The sequence below is a fragment of the Chiloscyllium plagiosum genome, unplaced genomic scaffold, assembly GCF_037043375.1.
Source record: "Chiloscyllium plagiosum isolate Xiang-an unplaced genomic scaffold, Cpla_swu_hap1 HiC_scaffold_4, whole genome shotgun sequence".
NCBI classification, from domain to species: Eukaryota; Metazoa; Chordata; class Chondrichthyes; order Orectolobiformes; family Hemiscylliidae; genus Chiloscyllium; species Chiloscyllium plagiosum.
Genome location: NW_028270142.1, coordinates 111370239 through 111383252, shown reverse-complemented (window position 1 = coordinate 111383252; position 13014 = coordinate 111370239). Strand labels below are relative to the sequence as shown.

Genomic DNA, 13014 nt, shown 5'->3' with positions numbered 1-13014 from the left:
AGCATTATTTTAAAATGCAGTGAGATACTTACAAATTTTAAATACTACACAAGTGAGAAAGATGTACAGAAAATCTTAATTTCTTTAACTGTACACTATTTAAATAAAAGCTCACCTGGGCTGCTATTGAAGCAAATTGTGTCAATTAGCATAGCAATCAGGATCAGAATATCTCCCATTTTTGGTGACAATTGACCAAGAGTGGCAAAAGTGTGTACAAATAGTTTATTTAACTTCATTGTGTTTGCATAAATATTTACAACTTGAGTGCTTAGCCACTACAGATTAAGAGAATGTTGTATAAACATTTCATACCTACAAACACATTTGCAAATTAAGTTCAGTTGTTATGCCACTTAAGAGTCAAATCATGATCTTCATTCTTTTGTCTGCTGATTTAGAAGTTCCACTCTCCCCCAGAAGAATCCATGTTATGCTGTTGTCTTCTGCTCAGATGAATGGTATTTCCTGGAAAATCAGTGGGTTAGAAGATGATAGAATAAGATACTTCTGAATTTTTGCAGTGTGGCCCCATTCTAATATTTAAATTGTGCATTAAGACAAATGTCAAGCGGTCAAAGTACAAAATTGTAACAATTTAACACAAAACTCCTGATTGGTCAAGATACACTCAAACTGGTTGCTTTGCTTGAATATAATCCTGAGGGAATACTGTGGGGAGGGGGGAGAACTGGCTGTGGTAAATAGAATCATTTCTCTCCATTACTGGAAAAGCTCAGCAGACCTGTTTTTTTGAGCATAAGGATTATTTTGTAAATGAATTTCAAAAGAATCCCTCACTATTGGTAGTCTGGAGTACTGCTTGGAGGGGAAGCTCACAATGTAATTTCTGCCACAAAGTTTGGAAATGTGGTTTAAAATCACAGGACCAAATACTTGCACTGGTTACAGCAGAGGTTAGTGTAAAACTCATTTACATTAAGTGAACCAACATGCCTCAACATTTTTTAAAAAAAAACAAATCCTAATCTGACATGCTAACTATTGCAGAGTTAAAGTGATGTTGCCTTTTGTAAACTAACCCTGATCTGTTCAGTGAACTATTATGGCTGGTTAGAATGAGAATTGTGGTTCATCTAGGAACTGCCATCCAGTGACACATTTCTTATTTCGCAACTTAAAAGATCCTTTCCGAGTGACAGCATTTGTTTGCTCGCTCCCAATTAAGATGCATTGGGTGATTCTTTCCTCCTCCTTCCTTCTCCCTCTACCCCTAACCCCCTCTCTTTCCGACCCCCCCCAGCCCATTCCATCCACCTGTCGCGATGGCTTGACACCCGTGGTGGTGACTTTGTTCGGTTCTTGTGCTTTTTTCTCTTCTTTTCCTTTTTCTTCTTTTTGCTGTTTTTCTGTTTCTTGTGTCGTTTCTGGCCCTCAAACCTAGAGTTTGGGATCAACAGACTAGTAAAACTGAAACATATACAAGCTCATGCAGATCTGATCTGAAATTAAAACACCAGCCCAACCACCACTTTAGAACATTACTGTCTGACTAACCAGGCTCTCAATTCCTTCTTGAAAGCACTTATGTGAAAACAAGCTTCATATCCTCTGCATACCCTAAAGTACCTTTAGAAGCCACCACTTTAACCTAACACTCCTGAGGCTTAGAGGGGTGTTAGCATTGCAGGATGTGGGGTGCATTATTTTTGCCTCCAAATACATTTCAAAGTTGTTCCCTCTCTTGCTAATCTTTGCTGGTTTAATTATTTTAGTTGATTATTTGGGTGACTTAGTGTTGGGTTTTCAAAAAGGGACTGAATTCTTCCTGTGTAATAGTAGACTGAGGCAGTTTATCAGTCTGCTCCTCTGCCTAGCTAAAAATTGCCAAAGATCTAATCTCCTTTTCTGTGCTAATTTCACGATCTAATGTACCTGAAGAGGAGGCATGCAGTGTCCACGAACACTCACAAAGCAAAGGAGTCAGCATCATCGTGGATGAAATATCATCTTTACTTTCCCAACACTAATCTCTCTCTTCCTTCACTTTTGTTGTTGCATTGCCCCTGGTAGGCTGTACTTGTAATTGACTAACTGAACAAACAGGATTTTTAAAATACCCAGTGGGGGGGAGAAAAAGCACTTACCCTCTTTAACTCTGTGGCAGTATCTACCTCAGCCCCACCCACTCCAGCTATATAATATTTCTGCATAGATTGGATTAGAAAATTATCTACTTAAAGGGAGAGATGACAGTTTATGCAGAGTGCAGCTAAAACTATTGGCTCAATTCATGCATCAGCTGGGAATGCCATGAAAGTTCCCTTCTCAATCTCTTCCCTTGCCTAAGGCATGTGACCCTCACATTAGTCCAACTCAGAGACAACTGGTGGGTCTATGACAATTTTACCTATTGAAGTTTAACTGGATTTTTGAAATTCATACCTGGGTGTCTCTGGAGAAGCAGCATGCAGTGTCTAACAACATTCTTAATGTCTTCTAAGAGAGGTGGACATTGTGGAGGTGGTGTGCTTTGCCTCCCCTTAGAAACTTCATTTTGATTTAGGTCCCTGCAACCCCACATTACTCTTAAGTGGTTTTGTATGCAAATGAATTGACTGGAAAACACTAGATTTACTAGTGGTCGTTGAGGGAAAATACCATAAGTGATTTGGTAATGTGGGAAAACCTGTTCAGTTGTGCAACAGTACTTCTGGACATAACAGGAGGGAAAAAAAAGGGGATAGAGGGTTCATGAGGCACAGTGGTAGTGTGCCTATTTCTGCTCCAAAGGTATGTAATGACTAGATCGAGAAAAGTGGAAAAACTGCTGTGCTCTTCCTCAATGGAGTGCTGGCTTTTGGACAGAGCAAAGGGCCATTAGTACAAACATCAGTTTCTGCTATTTCCTAAGGTATAGATTTACTATAAAAACCTTGTAAATCTCAGTCATCTGCTCCTTAACTCAACATAGGAATCAGTATATTGACCGATGGAGCAGAGGATTAATCTTGTTTTCATGGGAAGATAAAACCGAAGGTAATGTTAGTTTCATGCAGTAGCAAAGCTCTAAGTGGCTTTGTTAAAATGACTAAGTCACACTATAGAATCTTGTATTCTGGGTATCTACTGTTGTTTGGCTCTAATTCCAAGAGTGCATGAATTGTAGAGATATTCACCCGAGTCCTTTTCCTTACCAAAAAGTAAGGAATGGCTTTGGCTTTTCATTACAAGGAAAAAGGGTAAAATGAAAAATAATGTATTTCTGGGGTTGTATGTAACAGACCTGGAGACTGAAGATCTTAATATGGTTTTTAGACAGTTTCCAAAAAAAAAATGTTAAAGCCAACAAGACAGTGTCACTATTTGATATATTTAAGATGAATAGTCAATTATGTAGTTTGAGGGGTTATTAAAAGAATCATTTCAAGAAAGAAATTCCAGAGTCTGTTTTAATGTTTAAGGTATATTATGCACTATTGTTATGCAGACAGTCCTTTGGTTTTGACACATGTTCAATTTTGAGGAAATGATTCTTTTTGAAGATCTTCTGCATTACAGAGAATGGAAGATTACAAGTACTGACGAGTGAAGGGCATCTAGTAGTAGAAGGATAAGTTGCTGCAAGACATTTGGGTGAAACAGATGGGGCCAAGGCCAAATATAACAATGGTAGACAAAGAAAATAGTAGCTATAAACTTAAGGCAGTCCAAAAGTATCATAGTTGCTGCTGGTTATGCTATACTAGATTGTCAAACACTGGCACCTCCACAGAGTCATAGATGTACAGCATGGAAACAGACCCTTCAGTCTGACCCATCCACGCCTACCAAATATCCCAATTCAATCTAGTCCCACCTGGCAGCACCCAGCCCATATCCCTCCAAACCCTTCCTATTCATATACCCATCCAAATAAATGTTGCAATTGTACCAGCCTCCACCACTTCCTCTAGCAGCTCATTCTATACATGTACCACCCTCTGCATGAAAAAGTTGCCCCTTAGGTCTCATATCTTTCTCCTCTCACCCTAAACCTCTGCCCTCTAGTTCTGGACTCCCTAACCCCAGGGAAAAGACTTTGTCTATTTATCCTATCCATGCCCCTCATAATTTTGTAAACCTCTATAAGGTCACCCCTCAGCCTCCGGTGCTCCAGGGAAAACAGCCCTAGTCTGTTCAGCCTCTCCCTCTAGCTCAAATCCTGACAATATCCTTGTAAATCTTTTCTGAACCCTTTCAAGTTTCACAACATCTTTCCGATAGGAAGGAGACCAGAATTGCAGGCAATGTTCCAACAGTGGCCTAGCCAATGTCCTGTATAGCCACAACATGACCTCACATGTCCTGTACTCAATACTCTGACCAATAAAAGAATGCATACCAAATGCCTTCTTCACTATCCTATCTACCTGCGACTCCACTTTCAAGGAGATATGAACCTGCACTCCAAGGTTTCTTTGTTCAGCAACACTCCCTAGGACCTTACCATTAAATCCTGCTAAGATTTGCTTTCCCAAAATGCAGCACCTTGCATTTATCTGAATTAAACTCCATCTGCCACTTCTCAGCCCATTAGCCCATCTGGTCAAGATCCTGTTGTAATCGGAGGTAACCCTCTTCGCTGTCCACTACACCTACAATTTTGGTGTCATCTGCAAACTCACTAACTGTACCTCTTATGCTCGCATGTAAATGACAAAAAGTAGAGGGCCCAGCACCGATCCTTGTGGCACTTCACTGGTCACAGGCCTCCAGTCTGAAAAACAACCTTCCACCACCACCCTCTGTCTTCTATCTTTGAGCCAGTTCTGTATCCAAATGGCTAGTTCTCCCTGTATTCCAGATCTAACCTTGCTAATCAGTCTCCCATGACTAAGTTAAAAATCACACAGATTATAGGCCAGCAGGTTTCTTTGAACATATAAGCTTTCAGAATACTATTTGGAGTACTATCTGGTGTTTTGTGATTTTTATACTAGATCATGGTTGTATTTCTAGTGTGTAGTGTTAATTGGTTGATTTGTTATTTGGAACCCCTGGACAAAGAAGAATTGGGTGTAAGAATGAGAAAGCTCGTCTGCATTCAACACAAGATAATACTTCATTTCCATCTTTAAAGAGTGGTTCTCCCCTGTGATATTGCAGGGTCACATCATTTCAGGAAACAGTGATGCCAGTCAGAGTGACATACTACTACTGAATTAAGCCTTCGACAAAAAAATCCCAAGTGTTCAGATATAGGAATGATAAAATGTTTGTATCCAGTAAAATGTTCAAGTTGCAATTCGTAAGACACAGGATTCTGATTTCCTCTTGAGGAATTCTCACAGAGATCCAAGTGTTGCTAACCTCTCCGGATAGGAGTCTCGACTGATTAGAGATGATTTATATTAAGATTGCAGCAAAAGTTGATTGGGAAGGACCTTAATTCAACAAGCGTTGTGGGAAGGGTTAGCTGCCCTGGTGTGGAGAGTCAGAGCCCATGATCAGAATCAAATAATTAGGTTCAACATACAACCAAGAGGTGACCACTCAGCTCTTTAACTAAGTTCTGATTTTAACCTCCAGTCTACACTCCTGAATTTATCATCTTGGTAATCAACAATCTAGATATTTTTTTACGGCAGAGGTAAATATTCTGCGTCCACTGTCTTTTGAGTACCTTCCAAACATTCAACCAAAAAAAAAATTTTGCATGTCTTAACTAGGCAGCCCCTTATTTTCAAACTATGACTTCCAGTTCTAGATTCTCCCCCAAGAGGGTGGTATATGTATGGAATGAGTTGCCAGAGGAAGTGATAGAGGAGAGTACAATTACAACATTTAAATGGGTATATGAATAGGTAGGGCCAAATGATGATAAACGGAACTAGGTCAGATTGGGAAGTCAGATTTGTTTCTCTGCTGTATGAGAGGATTTGAGAGGATAAGGCCTTGCTTGTCTAACCTTTCCTCAAGCAATCCACTTATTCCAGGTATTAGTCTAGTAAAGTTTCTCTCAACTACTTCCAATGTATTAACACCTTTCCGTAAGTGCAACGGCCAGTACTATTCATACAGTCTTAGCAATGCAAATTTTAAGTATAGCTGAAACATAACCTCCTTATTCTTGCATTGAGTTGCCCTCACAATGAAACATAACATTTGATTAGTTTTCCAGATTATTTGCCATATCTGCACAGTAACCTGTGATTCATTAACTCGTTCACCGAGATCTCTGCATCCTCTCATTATTTAGATAATAAGCTGCTTTTATAGTCTTTCTACCAAAAAGGACAGTTTTACACTTTGCCACATTGTACTCCATTTGCCCACTTGATAGATCCCTTTGTAGGCTCCTTATCTTCTCTTCACAACTCATTTTCCTACTTATCTCTGTCCATCAGCAAACTGAACTACCAAACCTGCAATCCCTTCATCCCAATCATTGTAGAGTTGAGGCCCCAGCAATGACCGTTATGGCAATCTCATGACATCTTGCAAGCCTAAAAAAGATCAATTTACTCCTACTCTGCTTCCCTTTCACTAGCCAATCTTACTCCCTATACTATGAGCTTTTATCTTCCAGAATAGCTTGATGTGGCACCTGATCAAACACCTTCTGGAAATCTCAAATACAACACAGGTACACTATTCTTTATCCAAAAAGCTACGAAGTTGCTTTTCGTGGTGTGTGGAGCATCAGTCATGCCTGCGTAATAAGGTTTGTTTGGTGGTCGAAGTTCACACCCACTCGACCCACATGGCGGTGAGGCCCAGCACAGGCAGGTGTTAATTGTGTTTTGTTTTCCACATTGTGTTCAATTTCAGTCTCAATTTCACTGTAAAAATGCCAACAGAGCTGCAGATAATGTCAGATGCTTCCTTTTTCTTATTATCAATAACGCAGAATGTGGAGTTAGTGCAGAAGCTTGATCATGATGTGTCTGTGCTGTGACTTACTGAAGAATATGGTGTCAGAACTACCACTATATATGATTGAAAGAAATAGAGAAGTTACTAAAGTTTTATGGCAACAGTGACTATCATGAACTAATGAAAAATAGGAAAACGCTGCAGAGGGCAAAAAAATGCAGATCTTAACTTTGGTTGGAGTCGATTCGACAACTAAGTGAACTTTTGCCACCGACTGGTTTGTTGGTCATGAAACAAGCTAGAAAATATCATTAAAGAACTGAACATGGAAGGTGTGTGTCAATATTCAAAAGTTAAGAAACCATGGTGTAAAATATCTGAAAATCTGTGGTGAAAAGGCTTTTGCCATAATATCTGACAAAAGCCTTAGGTCCTGAACAAATTTACAATGTTGATGAAACTCTATTAGCACTACGTCCCTAGAAAAACATTAACAATGGCTGTTGAGAGAGCACGAACAGATTTTAAGGACAGGTTAAATATTCTTGGGTGTGCCAATGCTGCAGGTACACATAAGATGAAGTTGGCTGTGATTGGAAAAAGCAAACATCCGAGATGTCTGAAAGGTATACACCATTTAGCTGCGCATTATTATGCGAACAAGAATGCATGGATAACCTAAGAAATATTTGCAACTGGTTCAGTAAACACTTCACACCAGCAGCACAGGCTCATTGCAGGCAAGCTGGACTGGAAGAAAACTGTATAATTTTATTGTTCCTGGGCGACTTGTGAAAAGTAATGTTTTCAGCATTTACTCGTCCCCTAATATGACATCTGTATTACAGCCTTGTGACCCAAGGAATTTTATGCTCCATGAACAACAAGCATAACAACTGTTTTTAAAGCTGGACGCTTGCTGCAGTTAACAGCGGGGTAAGAATACAAGACTTCTTGAAATAGTTTAGAGTTAAGGATGCCATTTATGCAGTTGCTAATGCTTGGAAGGATGTTGATAAATCAACATGAGCAAATGCTTGGCACAGCCTGTGGCCTGCAATAATGTTTGATGTAAATAAACCTACAAATGAAGACTTTGAAGGATTTTGTGTCACTGAAGAGAAAAAGATGAGAGCAAACTTTGTAACTTATGCATAAAATTTATCAGACAAGTGTAAATTAATTACAGGAAGCTGACTTCGAAGAAATGCTGAACATTGACGATGATGCACCTGTCATGCATTCCTCGAGCAATGGGAAAATTGCTGAAATGGTGTTAAATACAGATAAGCATTAAAGGATAGTAGTGATGATGATAACGACTTTGTGAACACAGTTGAAAAAAATCCCCATAAACAATATGGTGAAAATGTGTGATCAATTCATTGCTGGCCTTGAACAATGTTCATTTATCAGTGAGCAAGAGATTATGGCAGTTAATGAGAGAGAGATTGCTTAGACAGAAAACTATATTAACGAGACAGATGACACTTGAAGAAGTCTCTCAAAAATGCTGTCTGCCATAGTGCTGAAGCGTGGATGTTGACATTTTGTGGAATGTTTTTTCTGGAAATAAAATGTCCTCGAGTATTTATGGTCAATGTATTCATTTATCAGTATATTACTCTATAAGTAAACTGTATTAGTATTTCTAGTCTTAATGTATCCCACTTAGTGTGAATTAGATTATTTACAGTGTGGAAACAGGCCCTTCGGCCCAACAAGTCCAACCGACCCGCCGAAGCGTAACCCACCCTGACCCATTCCCCTACATTTACCCCTTCATCTAAAACTACGGGCAATTTAGCATGGCCAATTCACCTAACCTGCACATTTTTGGACTGTGGGAGGAAACCCACGCAGACATGGGGAGAATGTGAAAACTCCACACACAGAGTCGCCTGAGGCAGGAATTGAACCCGGGTCTCTGGCGCTGTGAGGCAGCAGTGCTGCTGCTGTGCCACCATGCCGCCCACATATTCATATGTTTTTGCTGCATTATTGATGTTTGATTATGGAGTGCTGCCCTGGACTCTACAGGGGGTACAATATTTGTTCCGAAATCTGAAAAACTTCAAAATCTGGAAAACAGCTGGCCCTGACGATTTCGGATAAAGAATTGTGTACCTGTACATCCACTAGTTCCCCTTTATCCAAAAGTTACTTCTCCAAAGAACTCTAATAAATATTTAAACATTTCCCTTTTACAAATCTGCTAATTATATCGAAGATATCCAAGTGTTAGAACCTATTCTTCAAAGATGTTAACATTTGTCATCAGAAAAATATTTAAGATAAATTGGCCTGTAATTTAGTTATATTGTTCACTTATGTTGCTTTTTTTCATGTTATCTAGTACTCACATTAACTTTATCGAGGTTAAAACTAGAGTATAGAATAGGCTACAATCAAATAATACATACTCTGTCCTGATAAGAAGTGTGCGCATCAGGTCGGATATTTGGCTTGACCTTTCTGCCTTCAAAATTCTCCCTTTCTACTACCAGCCAATGAACTCAGACTTTTTGATGTCATTCTAATTTTTTCAACAAGGACTAACCACAGGCCATTTGTCCCACACTCAGTCATCACAGGGAAAAGCAAAGGTCTTCAGTTAATTGGCTGGTGAATACTGCTAGTTAGAGATGGAATCTAAGTAATTGCAAATTTTTTAAAAATACAAAAATATTCAATATTAACATTCAATAACAAATGATTAGTTGCTTGGTAGTACAGAATTTGAATATTAGTATGCTGTCAAAGATTTTCATCACACACTCATTAAGTCAATCACAAGAATAGCAAATCACAAGAGCACCAAATTTCAAAGAAATAACAATTTACACTGCTTAAGAGGAGAATATTGAACGGTTGGCAAGTTGCCTCTGATTGCCAGAAGCACTGCCATGAAGTGTAAAAAGAAAATGCAGCCATTCAGACCACTGGTCAGCACCAGATATCCCAAACTACCCACCTCAGGGTCTCAGGTTCTCCAGAATGTGGCTCTGATTTCCGCTTCTGGCTTGATGACTTGCTGGTGTCGTCAAATTTGTGGTGCTATAACAAGAGAGAAAGGAACTTCAGAATATTGAAAATAAACTGCAGATCTCTCAGAATATACTGGCACAGACCCATGGAATCCTGCAAATACTGACATAGTACCAGTGTTACGGACAGACTAAACCCCCTCAAAATACATCAAGGAGATAGCCCAGACCCTGACCATTTCTTATTTTGAAAGGCAAGTGCCAGACATTGTGTTCCGGATCCAATTCAATTGGTCAAACTATCAAGCTTGAAACAAAACACACTATTCATACACAATGGTTAAAATAAAGACAAAAAGAGAATTGGCTTAACAGTAACTCGATCAAAATATTTAAAATAATAATGCACTACAGGTAGTTCTTCTATAATGCAATGGTTGTGTTCTTGTGCAACCCCACATTATAAAAAAAACCTTTAGAAACAGAGCTTAAAGTGTTGGTGATGTAATTGCATTACAGCTAACAAACATTTTAAAAGATTGCACTGTGGAAATAGTGTCCCCATTTTGTCAATCACATTAATGAAACACAGGTTATAGCAGAACAAGCTGTACTCATTAACTCTTCCAATATAGCAACATCCTACAAGCACACACTTGGTAAAGGGAAGTTTAGTAACAGATTGTCTCATATGTAGCTGTAGCAAAGCACAAGAGAGAGCACGAGAAAGAGATGTAACAGCTGTCACAACCCCAACAGCTACTGAAAGCTAAACTAAAATCCTGGTTCCTTGGGAGTTTGAACCCACCCTATCAGGCTTCTACTATTGCTCCAACGTTTAAACAATCCAAGCAGCTGCACGTCACCTCTTTCTCAACCTCTCTTCATATATAACGCCAAAGTATCATCACATCAGAAAGCCTCCTGAATATATAGAAACTGTGCAGAGAACTGTAGAAATATACCACTAGGCTGGAGAAGTTAAAACTGTTTCTCTTAGAGAAGACTTGATAGTAGTTCTCAAAAGCATAAGGGTCCAGACAGAGTATACAGGAAAATCTTCCTGCTTGTATAAGATCAAGACGATTGCAAGTTTTAAAATGTTTGCAAAAGCAGCAATTGAAAGGAGAGAAAACTTTTTCAGTGGGCCAGGTTTGAATACACTGCCTGGAAGTGTGGTGGTAGCAGATTCAATGGAGACATTCAAGAGGACAGTGGATAATTACTTAAATAAAAACAACATACAGAGTTATAGGAAAAAAGGAGTTGGCTCGAAGCCACAATGTTCAGACAGACAGTGCAGAGACACTGGACCAAATAGCCTCCTTCCACACTGTAACAATTCTGTGATTTAGGACCAAAGTGAGGAGAAATGTCTTCAAACAGAATGGTAAATCTGTGTAGCTCTATACCACGTGTTGTGAACACCAATTCACTCAATATATTTGAGGGATAGATTTCTAGACACTAAAGATGTCGAGAGGTATCAAGAGGCAGCAGAAAAATGATGTTTAGATCAGGTAATCCAGTAGTTCCTACACCACAAAAACAAGGCCTCCCTAAACTAGCAGCTCCACAAAAACACAAGTGAGAGGAAACACACCTGTGGCAACTGAAAGGTGAGGTGCAAAAACAGAAGCTATGATCTAAATAGATGGTGAGTGGGAAGAGTGCAGAAAATTCATCAAGTTGCTGACAACCACAACGTGCATGGCATCTTCAGCACAAGTAGACAGAGATTTACTCCACTGAGAGTCAAAGTCATTCTAAAAAACCGTAAATGCCCACTTGAGCAAGCTTTCCGAGGATCTCCTCAACCAAGGTGCAGCGTTCGACACAAGTGATTTCAACACCATCTGCAACACTCTACCTCTCGCCATCTCAGCACACCTCCAATCCACCATGAGGCCAAAAAAGCCATCTGACCCTGAAAAATAACAAAACCTAGTGCATTGATGGAAATCCTGAAGTACCAAAATATGGCAGAGAGGCATGACCACAACCTCATTGCCCTTGTCTGGAAGGAAGAGACCAAGCTGGGAGATCTCACAGATACCCCCTAATTGTAACTATCTTCAGGAAAGGAAACAGGTCAGACTGTGGACATTACAGAGGGATTTCCCTAGTGCCCACCACACTATCAGATTCTCAGAGAGAGAGAGAATCCTCCTCAACCATCTCTTCCCAGTGCTAGAAAGTTCCTCCCAGAGTCTCAATGCTGCTTCCACCAATCAAGAGGTACAATGGACATTATTTTCAATGTGTGACAAATCCAAGAAAAGTACAACACCAACCTGTGTACGTGGTCTTCTTCAATCTCACAAAGGCCCTCAACTCTGTTGACTGTGAAATATCCTCCTCAAATGCCACCATTCTCTGCCTGCTTCATGCTGTTACGCAAGCCGTGATCCATACCAGAGCCACAAACCCAATAGAGTACAAATTGGGTCAAGCAGAGGTGCATTTCCACCTTCCTCACTGTAACATAATTTTCAATGTTTCTATTGCCTCAATACCATTCTTATGAACATGCACACTTCTAAAGTCAATACACGCTGAGGCCCAACCAAGATTCTGCAAACTTCTGCATAATTTTCTCATTGGTAACTCAGCCTCTTATCACAGTAAAACATTTAATTGAATCATGCCTACCGTAAAAACAGCCAGTCCAAGCTTAACCGCCTCACGGTCCTCTCTGGTCAGCATCATTCTGGACGCGGTCCCACTATAAAGAAGCAAGCAGGTTTGAACAGCTAATTATTAGATACTAGTTTACCCTCACTAGTTCCTTATTTTACCTTAAATAGTTTTCCTTTGCGCTATCAATGAACTGAGCATACATGACAGGTAAACACCTTGCTCTCCCTTTGAGAGATTGATCCCAGATCTACATGAACTGGAAGCAGATGAGTGACAGATGCAAAGGATTCCTCTGCAACACTCAAATCATAGTAGCAACAAAATTCAAACATGTTTGGAGATTGCAGAGGAGGGGAAATTAAGCTCTCTGAAGTGCCAGATCACTCTCCTCATCAAAATGTTTGCAAACCTCCATCAAGATGGATCCACCAAAGTGCCTTCTTCCTCACTGAGGTAAGAAAGTGACAGCACAGTTGGAACAAGATCCTCTCAAATATTTTATTTAAGTTGACAAAAAATAGTACAGCTGCTAATCTTTGCTCAGTATTAACATTAACTTGGACAGCAA

General features: G+C 39.7%; 1 protein-coding gene across 1 annotated transcript in view; it reads right to left on the bottom strand.

The window, feature by feature from the left end:
• Window positions 1-210: 210 nt before the first annotated feature.
• Window positions 211-13014, bottom strand: part of cunh1orf35 (chromosome unknown C1orf35 homolog) — a 35094-nt gene continuing 22290 nt past the window's right edge. The window contains exons 5-8 of the mRNA XM_043687941.2: window positions 12459-12531; window positions 9794-9876; window positions 1279-1401; window positions 211-468 (exon numbers count right to left, since the gene is read on the bottom strand). Of these exons, the coding sequence (XP_043543876.2) occupies window positions 432-468; window positions 1279-1401; window positions 9794-9876; window positions 12459-12531 (316 nt within the window). The 3' untranslated portion in view covers window positions 211-431. The remainder of the gene's footprint in view (window positions 469-1278; window positions 1402-9793; window positions 9877-12458; window positions 12532-13014) is intronic.